The sequence below is a fragment of the Cygnus olor genome, chromosome 1 (genome assembly GCF_009769625.2).
Source record: "Cygnus olor isolate bCygOlo1 chromosome 1, bCygOlo1.pri.v2, whole genome shotgun sequence".
Classification (NCBI taxonomy): Eukaryota; Metazoa; Chordata; class Aves; order Anseriformes; family Anatidae; genus Cygnus; species Cygnus olor.
This window is the reverse complement of record NC_049169.1, coordinates 10,970,426-10,986,592: the sequence shown is the minus strand read 5'-3', so window position 1 is coordinate 10,986,592 and position 16,167 is coordinate 10,970,426. Positions and strand designations below refer to the sequence as shown.

Genomic DNA, 16,167 nt, shown 5'->3' with positions numbered 1-16,167 from the left:
CTTCACTTAATGACTTAGCGTGGTTGTTTTGTTTTTTTGTTTGTTTCTTTGTTTTTTAAACTATTCAATTGGCTTGATCAAATAGTTCATATTACTTAAGTATTTGTACTATACTTTTCCTTCAATTCTTTTTCAGTCTTCAGAATTCCTTTCCAGAGTGGACTAGAGTTGAATTCAGAGAAGTTTGGAAAAACAAGATTTGGGACTTTTGCAAATGCACACATATACTTGTATTCTATAATGTAATCATAAAAAGGTTTCAACCCTGCCACATGTGAATGTTTTAGATTTAATTCTGATCTTAGATGAAGCACGTATCAGATACAGTTATCATCATGTTATAAATATATCTCTACATTCTATCAAATAAATGTCAGGTCTCATATACAATCTGTCATTTGTAATTCTGCATCCTAACAGATATGTCTAGACAAGTATTATAGATGCTGCAGATATACACTCTAAATTCTGCTCCAGACCAGAGGCCAGTTATAGGTGCTCCCCATGGACTCTGAAGTAATTGGACTGCATACTATTAAAATGCAACCATATTAGTATTTTCTCTGCATTGTCTTTCAACTGCATAAAGACATATAATAAGTCTCTGGATACCAAATAACCACACCACACCTATTTCCACAGGAGTTACACAAACTGTGGTTAAACTAGAAGTAAATTTTAATCTGTGTCCTCCTACATATAGTTCCAGTTGTTAAGACTTTGAGTGTCAGTTCATTTTACATTTTTAAAAAGAGGAGAGGAATATGAGGGATCCATTAACATTTTGAAGTTAGTTTCAGAACTCTTTTTATGTTTATGGTGTTTCTGGATTAGGTACTCTATAAACAAGTCCCCCTGACGATCCTTAATGACATTTAGCCAAAGCCATAATGCTTTCCAAATTTCACTGGTTTATTTGTGTCTCCAAAAGAAACCAATGGGACTTAAGTTTATGCTTGAAGCAACACATATGTTTAATTAGGGACCCAACCCAGGACTTTAACTGGTGTGTTACAGTATTATCCATTCATCTCATACATATGAGATTCTCTCTCAACATTTTGAACATTACGACAGAATTTCAAAAAGCATAAAAAAACAGAGCATGATGATGTCGTACAGATTCATCTCTTGCTAGAAGTATGATGTTTTGTGCCATAGAATGTTTAAATTGAACAAAAATTAATGCATTAGTTATCTGGTTCAGCTATCTTGTACATGATAAACTGACTGCTTTCTCTCACGCAACATGCCTAAAAGCAGTTGTGTTAGAATTCACATCAAAGATATCCTCTTAGGAGAAATATCCAGCTTTGATTCTTGCACTCTTCCAGCTACCAAAGCTTCACACAGCTAGAAGCAGAATTTGTAGGAACTATATCTTAATCTTTTTTATTTTCATGGTTTGACAGACTGCACTTCATCTGCCCAGACACAAGAATTAATCAAATGAAATACCTTTGATGAAATTTGCCAGCTGGTTTTGACTGCAATGTGGCAGTGGAAGACTGCTGTAAACATAGCAGTTGAAGAAATTTATGGCAGCTCTGTATCATCAGAGGAACATAGCAAAGACAAAATCTGCTGCTGAGCCTGACCTTAGCATATCTCAGATTATTTTGATTCTTCACATTGTCATTTAACTGTTTCTTACAGTGGTCCTAACTATCACCTTTATCAGCATTAACATCAATCCTATGTGGTTCAGCTGAGTGACCCTCTACCACGTATTACAATAAGTACTATGTAAGGTGACAGTCTCCTGTAATCAGACACATTCTACTTCATGTAATTTATTTTACTGGAATAAACATTACAGTTTTGGGGAAAGCCCAGCCTAACGAGTCATCCCTTAATACACCTCTAAATGGACTGTCCATCTTTGGAGCTGCAGTTTTGTGCCAGATTGCAGGCATGTACATTTTTCATTTTATTTATTTTATTTTTGTGTGTGTGCAAAAATCTTCTATGCAAAGATAGTTCTCAGTAATGTGAAGTACTGAACAACATCCCTAAGGCTGTAAAGGTGAAAAGTCAGTTACTTGAGGATCGTTCTGTTTCGTCTATACTATTAAAGATATCTTCATTTCCTTAGAGCTGATATTTTATTTGTTTTGAATGCAGGACATTAGGAAAGGCCTGGAGGGAAGTCTAGCACACAAGTGACTAGTAACAATCTAAACCCCCTGTACTACTGAAGGAAAATATGTTTTGGTTTCTTTCTTCTTAGTCAAGTAAACAGATAAATGTATTTCCCCTGGCTTCCATTACAGCAAGTTGGCAGTTACAGAAGAATCCTTTCAGTTTTGATTTCCTGTCAGCTTTACGAATGAATGACCGCAGAGTACAGTATTCTCTTGGTGTGGTTTTTATATACTCTATGCCTTAAAAGGAGTGTTTCTGAATACTATATTTGTTTCTGAATAGCTATATGATTTAACTTGGAGAGGCTGGTTTGTTTTCTGTATGCAGTACCTTTCCACTTTTAATGAATGTGTGAAACTGGGAAAGCAATAGGAAGGATGTGGCCTGAAAGAAAACATTTTATTTATTTTTAAACTTCTCTTTCCTTGATTTTCCTCTCCTAAACTGAAGTCAAAAGACCGACTAAATGCACATATAGACATGAAGTGGTTCAGGACACTTTTTCAGTCTTCCCATAGCAGGCAGAAACCTAATCAAACAAAACCAAGATAGCTTTAAGCCCCATGTACAAAGAGCTGATCTCAGGGAAGTTAGTGGTATGCTGTAATTTCTCTGTCTAAGCTGTTTCTTGTAGGTGGATCTTCCAGAGAATGAGGCCTGACAGCTACAGAGGTCATAACCTATGGTCAAAAGCTGCGTGTCCTAAACTGCTTCCTTATAGTTCAGTGGCCACTCCTATGGCCTGGGACCTAAAATTATTGCCCTGCTTTCTCATGTCTAAAACTCGCTGAGGAGTTTTAGACATCCCTGCAAAGATTTTCTCCTTGGTCTCTCCAGAACTTCTCTATTTCAAATCAGGCTTCCATTCCCTACTCATGTGCAAGTAGTAGCCCATCTTGAAAAGAAATCAAAAGCTTACTGTATAAGCAGCAATCTCTTCTGAAAGTTTTTTTCTTTTCCAGAGTGACTTTTCCTTTTCTTCTCTCTCACAAATCACAGAGCTTTGTCTTTGCAGGTATGGTGTCTGAAGAGAGGAAAGCAAATGTAGAAATGTCACTCAGTGCATTTGCAGTATTTCATTCTTCACAACATGCCCAAGTAGTTCTTTGCTCTGTACTCTGCAGAATGAAGGTGTCCTGCAGTGGCAATGTTCAGTACTGTTGCTGCATCTGTGCTGAGGCATAATACAGCAATGCGGAGAGAAAAGGGGGAGGGGAAAAAAAAAAAAAAAAAAAAGGCAAAATGACTAAATGACTTCATCACTTCTGTCCTCACAAAGAAGATAATGAAGAAAGCACTTTCCAGATAGAGAAAGTGAAGTGTCTTCAGTCTTCAGACAGCTAAGTAGGCCAAGAAAACTTCCAAGAGAGGAGTGAAGAGGACATTCCAAAGAGCTGCCTTTAGCAGACTATAAATCTTACCCAGCAGACAGTTCAAACACATCATTTACACGAGTCTTACTCTTCCCTGTTTATTTTCTTCTTGTCAGTGTTAAAATGGAATAATAAAGTAGCATGCAAACAATCAAGAAAAATAAGAAAATAAGCAAGAAAAAACAGTAAAGAAGAAAAAGAATTTGAGTCCCTGTCTGTCAGCAGTGTTGAGGAGTCCCTTGGACTGCATTGTGAAAACATCACTGAATCTTCCATGTCCATTACAAGAGGAGAATTCATGAACTTACCTTAAGTGTCAGAAATAACCATTCATAAAAATATGAGAATATCAAGACTATATTTAAATTGTGCAAACAGACGCACATCCAAAATTTCTGCTTTATACCCAAGTGAGGTAGACACTGTAAACCTTGGTTGCTTGAGCTCACATCAGCTTCATAGATTACCTCCTGTATTTAGTTAAAAACTGTTTGAAAGATAAGGAACATTTTATGCAGTGAAGAACTTGTCAAGGAAAAGGGAAACAATTTCTCTTCTCAGTGTGGAGAGGTTTGAATTGTTATGACCAGCCTCTCAGGAGCCTGCTCTAACTCTGAAAGGGTGGGAACGATACAAAACCCTGCTTTTAAAAGGGAATGTACAATCCCCAGGCAGGGAAATACCTCTTCAGAGGAAACTGCAGAGAGAGTGAGCCTGGGAAGGTAGGCAAACACACCAGAGGGAAAACAAATAGATTTCAGTTGGAAACCAGCCTGGTCTCTGTCAAACATGGTAGTAAAACTGACATAATCTTGTAGACTGAGTTGGTAAGATCTTCACGTCATGATGGAAGGCTTACTGATAGGAACATTTTATAGTAGATTTAATGCAATGCTAATATAAAATAAAAAAAAAAAAAAGTTTTTTTTTTTTTGTTTCTTTGTTTGTTTTTAAGCACATGTGTAAGCCTGACAGGAAGATACAGCTAAATGAGAAACTTCAGTAGAAAGTTAAAGGAATTACTGCTCAGGGATTAGAGTTAGGGAGTTATATGGACTAGGGAGTCATTAGGAGTAAATGGTATCAGAGGGGATTAAAAAATACCATGTTTACACATACAGCCCAGCCTCTGTGCTAGATAAAGTAAGATACCAGCCTGGAAACCCATCCGGCATTGTAGGAGAGACTCATAATCAAATTAGTTAAGATGGCAACCCAGAAAGAGCTCCAGTTCAGTACTGGAATCAGGTTTCTACAGGAAAATAAATAAATAAATAAATAAATAAAGCCTTAAAGGTAGAATTAACACTAAATCCTGTCTCTACTGATAGCTAACAATATTAAAGTGTAATAAAAAGGAAAAAAAGCGTCTGGAAGGGTCTCCAAGGGCCTGTGCACCATTTCAATAAGCACTGTGGATGCAAATGGTTAGTACTGATTGTCTAGAGGGTTTGGGTATCTTAAGAGCCATGGTTTAGCTTGTTCACTTCTAACTTTTAGGGCCTCAATGTGCAGACTATAGTTGCACTGATGGGTCCAAACCTGAATACAGCTGGTTGAACACTAATCAGATTTACTCATTTGCTTCCAGTGACAGGACCCATATAGTGCTTTAGACAGAATAGCTACATATGTATATACACACACACAGATAGGCACACACAAAGACGTAAACAGGCTGCCAGTGCAGAAGTGATTGGATTGGTTTGGATCAACTAGTTATCTGTATGAATTTGTATGGATGTGGTGTGCATACATTTGCGTGTCCCTCTGTGTGGTTTAGTGCTCAGTCACATTAAGCCTCTGGCTATGTATGAACAGTTTGGTGTGGATGGCTGCAGAGCATCTCCCTAGGGATAACTGAACCTCACTAATGTAGGATATGTAGAAGCCATTTAACCCCTAGCATCTGCCTTTCCCTGTGTTAGTATACCTGAGAGCAAGCAAGGAACATTAATGAGGATAATTGCAGTCTGAAAGCTGTGAATATTTCAAGACTGCAACAACTTCTCCCCTCCTACAGGCATTCTTATAAACATATTCCAAAGACGTTCAACAGCAAAAGTTAAGGCTATGTGGGGACTTTGTCAACAGAAAATTAAACTTCAAAGAACTAGAGGATCAGGCAATAATGGAGATTCATTTGGGGATGCACAGGGAATATAAGGACTTTCAAATGAATGCTTGATACAAAGCTACCACAAGCAGCAACTTTTCTGAGCTTTCATTTAAGAAAGAGAGGGAGAAGGAGAGGGAGGGAGAAGAAAGTATATAGTATATGTGTATATACCATATATAGTATATATGAAAGTATATAGTATATATGAAAGTATATAGTATATATGCAGTTTATAGTTATAGTTATATAGTTATATAGTTGCTGCTCTATGAAGTTACAGTACTGTTAAACTGAATGCTGAACAGCAGATGGCATATTTACACCCAGTATATAAGGCTATTGTTGACATGGTTTGTAATAGCAATGTTGATCTAAATGCCTATTTCCTCAGTATGTGTATCATCCTGACATTAAAACACAAGGAAAGAAAACATCTGGAAAATTTTCAGTTAGTATAATCTGAACTGAATTAAATACTGTAAACTCACATGTTACTTAAGGGAAAACTTCCCTCAAGTGGAAAGGACTTTTTGTGCTGTACACTAGCCTCACCTAATCCCATGTGTGCACCCAATGCCATATTTCCTGCCTTATTTTTAATAAAATTGCTATGAGTTGCACTCTCTTGTATAACTTTTCTCCCAGTAAGATATATTAAATCACTCAACAGAGGGCAACACCAGCTTAAATAGACACAACTTGAGATATCTCAAGCCATCCCCTAAAACTCTTGGGTTCTGAAGTGGTACAGGTTTTTTCCCTCATGGAAAGTTTATACCTTGAGGATATATGTGTATAAAAACTACATTGAAACTAACTGCATCCATCACGTTGTCATTGTTTTTATTGTTGTTATTATTATCATCATCATCATTTTAATGAAAACAAGATTTGAATGGAAGCAAATGAACCAATCCTTTTATTCAATTAGATTCTGACTGAACAAAGCTGATAGTCTTCACTGGAACTTCGATGTGCACGTTTGAAGAAAGCATATGCTTTTCTCCTCTGCCACTCAGGATCAATCTGGAACATGCCCTGAGTGCTTGACAAAGCCAGATTCTGAAACAGTTTATGAGAAAGTTGAGGGGTTCAGGAGGAGGACTTAGGACCTAGCTATTAGCCCTGGATAATTCTTTGACATTAATTCCCATGCTAGTAGGATCAGGTCGTCAAACACAGAAGCACAGCATGCACTACATCTTTGACCATATGGAGAAGTCATTGCACCTTTCCAAGTGTTCTGAACCAGAGTGAATCAGCTTTAGGAAAGCTAGGGCTATTAAGATATTCTATTGCGGCTTTTCACACCATATATTGTATTATAAAAATTGAGACAGCATTTAAAAAAAAAAAATCTGTTCATTTTAGGACTTACTTTGGTGTTAACCTTTTTATGATATGTCTTTTTCCTTCCAGCTGTTTTCTTTCATATTTATTGCAAGTGCTTTTTATTGGAGCATAGCTGTCCAGAAATCGGTGCTTTTGAAGGCAGGTTGATACACAACTGAACTCTTCTAAATGGCCTGCTCTGTTTACATGAGGCTTGTTAAATAACAAAGAGCAGAAAGCAAGTTCTGAGCATTGATGTCGATTTCATCATTTATCATCTGCAGAGTACAATGTTCTTGCAACTACAAAAGATAAAACCTTAACAGAAGAGTGTGATAGAAAGAAATATCTCTTTGTAAATCTTTGTTGTGCAAATTGCTGTACAAGCAGCTAATTCTCATGGCTCCCAGGAGGTAGACCAGTCACCTGAACATCTTTAATACTTTGAATGTAAAACTGTAACAAGATCTGGTTTTGACATGTGGGAGATTTCTACTTTTATAATTTTGGAAGCATTCCTGCACATTTGAAGTTATTGACAAGTTTCCCATTGATTTCAGATTTTTTTGATAAAATCCACTGTTTTTATGAATTAATTAGAAAGTCCCCTTTTTGGACTACAAATATAAAGAATGACATGTTTACCATGGAAGATCAAAATCAGACTTCAAACACTCTGTACAAGATCATTTGAAGAATGATTCACTGTTGATATAGCTGGAGTTGTTAGCAAATTAATATTTAAATCACCAAAATTTCAGTGAAACCAGAAATGCTTAGAACTTAGAAATTTCAGATGGAGGCGCTCATCCAGTGATGCTAGTAAGGCTCGTGCTTGTCTCCTTTTTTGCTAGCTATTGCTATTGGTTGGTTTTGATATCAAGTGCAGAAGCAACAATAGCCCCTAGGTTTGTGCAAGGTATCCTCTTTTGCATCAGTTTATGTACCACAAGTAGGACTAAGAGATATAGTGAGGGAAGCCATTTCCTGAAATGTAATTAAGTATATTAAAAGAAATACTTAAAATGCCAAGCCTCCCATACTGACATTGTAAGGAACTACAACCGTTTTGGCAAATGCTCTTGTTTAGATTAAACACATCCTTTCCACCCCAAATTACTCTCTCCATAATATGCTTAGGCCATTGTCTGTGCGGAATTCCAGCAGGAACCTCTTGGGGATACTCAACAGTATCACATCCTGGATTTGGTTTTATCTTTCATTTTATGTGTGGTCTTGCTATTAGATGCATGAAGATCTTTAAAATACCGGCCCTCCTTACGCTGCACAGTAAAATCCCTCACTGAAATTAGTATTGGGAGACACTCATTTTCATTGGGAGACACTCATTTTTCTAAGCCTAGCAATGCAGTTCCAAACCTTCTTCTTTAAATAAGAAATATAATGCTAATTATGTAGATGTGTTTTTTTTTTTATAAAATACTTTATTAAGAATAATAAGAATAAACAAGGTTACAAAAATACCGACTTTATTAACTAATGAAGATGCCATTAATTACAGAAGATTTGCAATACAAGTTATAACCACAGTGTTCCCTTTTCATTAGGCTTTCAACTAGTTGTCTTTAATGGGAGCATTAATTTTCTCACTTAAATATGAAAAAATACTCTTATCATACACTGAATTCCAGAGGCAGCTCCCTGAAGTTAGATCCCACACAAGGAAACACCATACATAAATGCCCAAGAGTATATCTAAAAAGGAACACCATAAAATATTAGGATGAAAAGCCATGTCAGTTCCTGCCAGCAGCCCCAACATTCATAAAACAATAATATACCAGTGCACATAAAGGAGGAAGAAAATAATCAATAAGGAAAGAAGACTAAATAACCAATCCTACTGGTTTTATACAGGTTCCATGGGGGTGAACTGGTTTACAACCAGCCTTCCAGAAGGATGGCAATAAAGCCTCGCCTGCTGTTTCAGTTGCTGTGAAGTCCAGAACTGGTGTGCTTTTCGGTGTACAAGGATGCATATAGTTCAGTGCACAGCTGTAGGGAAAAGCATTGAGCAAATTTCAGCCCCCACTTTTTGACAATCACATTCACTGATTTCAAGGGACATTTTGCCTGAGTAGATTTTGACCCTCAGAGACATCTTTGGACCCTCACCTGAAAAAGTGAGTATCTCTGTCAAGTACATTGGCATTACAAACAACAAAGATCTGCAGAATGCCTCAGGGAATTTTAGTCTTATGCTAGAGAAGATTTCAGCAATAGCAGCAAAAATCTGGACCAGTACATTCCCAATGAGAGCAACAGTTTCTCTGAGAGTCATGAGGTTTATGAGGGAAAAAGAAATAGGGAAAAAGCTTTTTTAAGGGAAAAATATATTGATTAATGAAAGGAAGAAGTGTCAGTCAGTTCCAATGACCAAAGAAAATCAGTAATTAATTCAAACTAACTTCAGTAGCGCAAATCAGGTCTTAGGTTTGAATCCCAAAATTTCATATCCAGTTATTACACTTTTCAGAGTCCATGAACTAGTTGCAGTAAGGAAAATGAAGATGACATTCAATGGAGTCTAAGAATGTTCTTCTTAGATAAGGGTTTAAGTTCTGTACCCTTTAATTTTAATATGAGTAAAATCACATCTACAAAGTAAATTCCAGATCCCACTGAAGTTAGTAAGAGGCCTTCCAGAAATTTAGATGGGCACTAGATCAGGTCCCCCTGTTATTATAGAGAGAAATATGTTAGAACAATAAAAAAAAAAAAGTATCTATAGAGTGTACTTTCTTAAGAGAATCCTGTAGTTATAACAGTTGCCTGGTACGGTACCATTGGTACCAACAAGAAATATTCACAGGAATAAATGAAGTACAAATTCATTACCACATATCATTATTTTTCTCTTCACTTGCTCTTCAGAGCCTCATGTGCCCTCGATACTGAGTTAGGGAGAGCAAGAACACCTGATGAGCAAGTGCATACAAACATGTTAAGTTCTGGAGCAGCAACTCTGCAAAAATTTTACTGAGGCGCTGCCCAGAACAAACAGGTAAAAATCCTTACACGTTGTCTAACAAAAAACAGTATTTTTATCATATATATATATATGTGTGTGTATATATATATATAGAAATCACAGTCTTCTGCACAGCAGAAGCTTATAACTAAAATATTTTAGGGTTCAATTTTTTAGATGGACTTAAAATGCCTGCAAATATAATACAGTGAGCACATAATTCTTAGAATACAAAAAGTGAACATGGAATTATATATTTCATCCACATTCTACTTGTGATTGATAACAAAACTCACTTGGAGTTTTTTCAAAAGTCTCTCTTAAAAAGTTAATCCTTTCAGTATGCTATGGTCCGTATATACTTAGTAAGAATACACCGTTTACATACATGGCAATAATTAATTGTAAATACAACAGGCTAAATCCTGCCTTCTTTAGGCCTGGTGAGTGAGAGAGCCCAAAAGGAACATAAAGCCTTCAGAGGCAAACAGAATAGATCAAGACAGACTATCCGTGTAGCATCCACAACCTCAGATCCCTTGTACAGGGAAGTTGCATCTTGTCCAAAGAGACTATTTACATCAGGAGAAATTTCAGAAGTTCTGCTTGCTAAAAGACTTCTTTCTATGCACCAGTAAACTGCTGGATGCTTGACACAAATCTCAGCAAGCCAAGCCACTTAAGCATGGGCCGAAACTCATCCTAGTCCACCAGCGTATTTGAGTCCCACTGAAGTCAAAGTGCACTGCTGAAGAAAATAATTTGGTGAGTCAACATGAGCACTGCCTCCCGTGACAGCTCCCCTGAAGCTGTTACTTTCTGCTGGGGCAGAATTCAGCCCTGCATTTTTTGAATTAAATGAAATGTTCTTTTGTATATATACATCATGATGTCAGCTTAGTGGCTATGCAGTTAGATATGATATGCATACCTTACAATTTGCTACTGGAAACATATACAATTACATAGTCACAAGTGAAGTAACAGTGCAGTTACTTATGCGATTACAGTAGTAAAAAAAACTGGATATATGTTGTATCGGCTTTCCAGAAATTACAACCCCCTATAATAACATATTGTCGTCTGCTAATTGTGTAATGATTCCAGACATACAACTAAATGCCTGAAGCAGAACAAGCAGTTTTCACAGATGCTGAATAGTTGTTCCCTTTCCCAATCAACATAAAGGAATGATAGTTCTACATACAGGCAGGAAACACAAGATACTAAACAACTAGTGATGTTTTCCATATTTCATACAAGATCAGATCCCTGCAATAATTTTATTACCCTGAAAGGACCTATACAAAGGATATGTTTTTGACCAATCTAAGGTAAGGTCTTATCAAATATCTGAAGTCTCTGAAAAGACTATCAATGTATAACTAACTTTTACCAGTACTAAGTCTCTCAGTCAGGTGTTAGATTCAACTATACTTCTTCCTGATATAAACAGAGTTATTTTAATGAAATGCCTAGGAGCATGTGAATTTTTAACACTTGCCTCTTGAGAAAGATTTGGGCATATTTAGTTGAAATTTCTTTTAACGGCAAAAATCTGTCAATGTTTAATCAAGATTATTTTTTTTTAAATCTTATCAGATACACTTTTTAGCATTGTAAATTCACAGTTACTTCTGTGACTAACTGTGGATAATTATAGTTTGCTAACCAATCCGTTTCTGTATCTCTTCCTTGATCCAGAGGGTTTTTGATATATCTCTTGTGGGACCAAGTACAGAATTAAAAGGGACCAAGTGCAGAACTAGAGCCTATAGGTACTGTGTAAAAAGAAGTGATACCAACTTCTACGAGAGCTCCACTGAAGGAAGGCTTGTCAAAATTGGTCAACAATGAAAAGACTAATTTCTAAAGGGACTATTTTTCAATTAAATATTGAAATATTTGACCTCTCATAAAGGGGTAAGAGACATATGGTCATATATGCTGTCGTTGATAGACGTATATATCTCTCAGTAGATCTTTTATCATATATGAAGAGAAATACATGGCTCACAGAAAGAATAAGATGTGTTAAATAAAGCTATAATTTGTTTCTCCTTTAAAGATAATCTGAAGAGCAGCATAAAAGAGGTCATATGATCTTTTTCTACAAAACCATTTATCATACAGTAATAATATTTTTGCAAAATTGTTTACCCATTCAAGTATCTTCAGGAGATATGTCACCATACTTGCATATACTGTAAGTCACTCCAATACTTATAAAACAACACTGATAGACAAAACACTGAAAATATCCATAAATATTAAAAGAAGCTCAACGAACTTGACTATCAAGTAGTTAAAAAATTGTTGATCTTTACATTACACATTAATTCTATGCTGTCCAAAATCTGTGAATGGAAGTTCTTGAGTTTTTCAGGGTTTTCTGTAGGTCATCATGATCTTGTGTATCCACCGTGAATAATATGAGACCCGAACAAAAATCCCAGGACGATTTCGAATGGCACATCCACGGCCAGGAACAATGACACCCACTACTATTTTCAGCCTGTTTTGTTCACAAACCAAGGGACCACCATAATCACGCTAAAAAAAATAATAAAGAAAATAAATTAATTTCTGAAAGTGTTACAAGGAACAGTTCCCACCTGTCCATTATTGCCTGGTTTCTCTTTGGTAGGACCTAGCTTCATGAACAGGCATTAGAGTTATACTTACCATAGGACAAAACATAGCTTCCAATATCTCTTTCACAGCCAGAATTTACATGCAAGTAATCCTTCTTTACATATGATTCTAGCGACTTCAGACTACCAGCTCTTACTTTCCTGTTTTAGCTAACTGCAAGTACAATATTTGTTTATGTGCAAATAAGCAAGATGAGGAAGAAGTGAGCTGACTGATAAATATATTTGTTGTGATAACAGACTTTGTTTCAAAGTTTACTGACAGAACATCCAAGGCATTACGATGAGAATCTATGTGTACTAATAGGCAGGGGAAAAAAAAAAAAAAAAAAAAAAAGTAGTATTTTGCAGTGTAAAAAATGTAACTTGTTAAAACACTCATGTTCATTATTCCGTGTGAATGAGACAAGTATGCACCTCTGCATGTACTCAGTGGAAAATTTGTGCATGTCCAACTCAGATCAAAGTCTTATTTAGCACTAAATTCCATACAGATTAAATTAGATTCAAAGTGTAATTTAGGTACATTCACATAGATTCAGAACTTGAGCACAGATACTGAAGTTTTAAATCAAGCAAAACTTAATCTAGCAAATTAGCAGCAAAAGTAGGCAGTAAATGTTTGTATTGGATAGTGAGACTGTTTAAAAAGATAAAAGTTAACAATTAGCATTTTATTCTCTCTGACTCACCAGAAGAGTGGCAATGCTTGTCCTTTATTTGTTCAATTAGCTTGATCTGATTGATAGCAATAGTCAGGTAGCTATTGAGGGGTGGTAGTGGTTGTAAACCTCATGTAAGGATGAGAATTCAGCTACATGTGCACTTGTAGTTTGTGTTGGCTATGCAAAATAGTATGGAGGAGGTCAGTCCGTGAGAGATTATCAGAATTATTGCCCCTGAGAATGATCAAAAGGTTTGGATTATGCTAGCAGCAATGACTTGACCCATGTTGCTTATGGATGAGTAAGCAACGAGTGATTTTAAATCTGTTTGTCATAGACAGATTGAGTTGGTTATTAGTGTGCCTCATAGGGTTAGAAAGAGATAATGTAGGTGGTCTGATAGGGGTCCTATTAGTAAGGTAACCTGTATAATACCATACTCACCTAATTTGAGTAGTAGGGCACTGAGTAGTATTGAGCCTCCAAGGGGGGCTTTGGGGAGTCATAGGTGTAGGCTGTATAGTAAGGTTTCTAATATGAAACTGTAGTTTAGTTATATTCACATAGATCTGGGGCTCGAACACAGTTGTTTCTATCCAGGGAAAATTTACACTGAATATAGAAAGCTAGCTGCAAAACTAGGCATTAAATGTGTTAGGTAGTGAGATACAGTTTCAAAAAATAAAAGCTAACATTTCACATTGTATTCTCTCTGGATCACCAGAGAAACAACAATGCCTGACCTTTATTTGGTTATTTTTTTTTTCCCCCAACTGATTACAGATTAGTTCCCACATGAACAATGAACTATGTCAGTATCATCAAAGCTACTCATAAAACATTTTTAAGAGTAGAGTTTCACCTGCCAATCTGATTTTGTTTCTCTGCCTGTTCTTTGCTGAGGAAAATAGCTTCAAAGGGGAGCTCAGGGAGCCGGAAACCATGTGGTGATTAAGACTGATTGCTAATATTAATTCAGTCCATTTCTCCTTGCAGGGGAAAAGAAAGTGCAGGAACCCCAGCAGACTTCTATGCAAATGTTTCATTTAGAAACCTTAACATGATGAAATATTTGATTTTGAAGAAAACAACAACAACAAAAAACACTACACTTTGCTGTAGTAAGAGGACCCTGTGGGATATTAATAATAAAAGGAAGAGGCCTCAGCCTGACGAAGACTTAGTTTCACCATGGTTTGGTAGTACCCCTGGGTAGGGAAAATTTCACTGTTTGGTTAACATTGGTATTAAGAAATAATCTCTTTTTCTCCGAGTATTGAAAACATAATAATACTCAGGACTGCCTTCTTCCTAGACGTCACTTCAGGCAGATTTTCCACACACAAAGATATCTTCCTACCATAAATGATTTACTGCATTTCTCCTCAGATGTCGTTTCTCTAACATCAACACTAGTCCCACGAAAACCAACTGTATCAAATTACACTATCACTGAAGTGCTTTCTCCTCTACTCAATATATTATGGCTCAGGCTTGATTAGGGAGAAAAAAATCCTCCTCTCTTCTTTCTAATACAGAATCTCATGTTTTTTGGATCTTTCTTTCATAACTTTACTAACTCCACTGAGCTTTTTGATTTTGTTTATTTTTTCTTATTCTTTATTTGGTGTGGAAAACTTTATCTAGCTACCCAGTTAAATTTGCTCCAATCTTTGTGGTCTGTACAATAAGGGCTAAAACGGTCTGTGTGCTAGCAATAACAACTTATTTTGATTGAGTAGAAAGCAAATTTATCTCAGTCTAGCAAAGTGTTTAGGCACCTGAGTATATTTAACACATATGTAAGTCCTTTGCTGATGTGGCAGTACAGTGCGATTGAAGCAAAGGAACTTCTTCCCACACTGGCAGAAAATAGATCACTAGAAATGCAAATCATTTTCCAATGCAGAAGATTCACATATGTAGTCTGTGATTCTGTGTATTGCATACAAGTTTGATGTAGAGAGAATAATTATAAAAACTCTAGTAAATTATTTCTGAGAAAGAAATAACCATGTCGATGGCTTTAATACACTCATAGGAAATGTAATATTTACCTCACAAGGCCCAGCACCAATGGTTTCAGCCACTGCACATATTTCTGACTCATTCACAGTGATCTTCCCTTTGAGACATTGGTTGCATTTCTCATTCCCCAAAATAAACAGGTTTGCTACTCGGAGAAGGCCATCATAGTTAACTACTAGGATTGAAAAGAGAATGAAAACTTTACTCTCTTTTAGAAAAAAAAAAAAAAAAAAAGTATTGAAGATCCAGTCTGGATAAGTTTACTCACATAACTTTATTCTTTTCACTTTTCCCTGGTACTCACATTTTCATTCATCCTCCCTGTTATCATGCATGTAATCAAACATATCATGTCTTTTGGATATTGTATGTTTTCTACAAACAAAATTTGCAAGAAATTTGCTTTGTGCCATGTCTCTTCAGTTCTCTGAGAACATCTGGAGATATTTTTTATATTAGAAGAAATGGCTAGATAACTACATTTCTACAAATTCTACAATTTACTACCAGCTTGCCTCGGCACGTCATTGATAGCAGGAAAAGTGAGAAATGTTGTCACTCTCATCAGCAGAGCAAGGATTTCACTCCATGCCTTAAACGGGGGTTAATGTGCAACAGTTGCTTCTCCGGCCTAGGGAAGGACGGGTGACTTGAAAAATACTATTACAGTGCAGGGTCTTTCTCATTCAGTGCTAGCTCAGCTACACTGAATGACTTTGTGCCTGCAAGGGCAGAGCCACAGCTTTATGCAATCTCCATTCATCAGCGTGAAGGTCAGGAAGCAGGAGCCCTGTGGAGCTTGTTCTTGTTCTACATGTCAAAAGACAAGTCTGTACAAGCTGCAAAGACAAATAGAAGG

General features: G+C 36.5%; 1 protein-coding gene across 8 annotated transcripts in view; it reads right to left on the bottom strand.

Moving 5' to 3' along the window:
• Positions 1-8,442: 8,442 nt before the first annotated feature.
• HGF (hepatocyte growth factor) overlaps positions 8,443-16,167 on the bottom strand; it is a 64,906-nt gene continuing 57,181 nt past the window's right edge. For 5 of the 8 annotated variants that reach the window (XM_040548434.1, XM_040548481.1, XM_040548455.1 and 2 more), the window contains 2 exons: positions 15,338-15,483; positions 8,443-12,514 (listed from right to left, as the gene is read on the bottom strand). In XM_040548434.1, coding sequence (XP_040404368.1) covers positions 12,344-12,514; positions 15,338-15,483 — 317 coding nt within the window. In that variant the 3' untranslated portion in view covers positions 8,443-12,343. The remainder of the gene's footprint in view (positions 12,515-15,337; positions 15,484-16,167) is intronic. The other 3 variants (XM_040548447.1, XM_040548464.1, XR_005817141.1) reach the window with 2 other exon arrangements.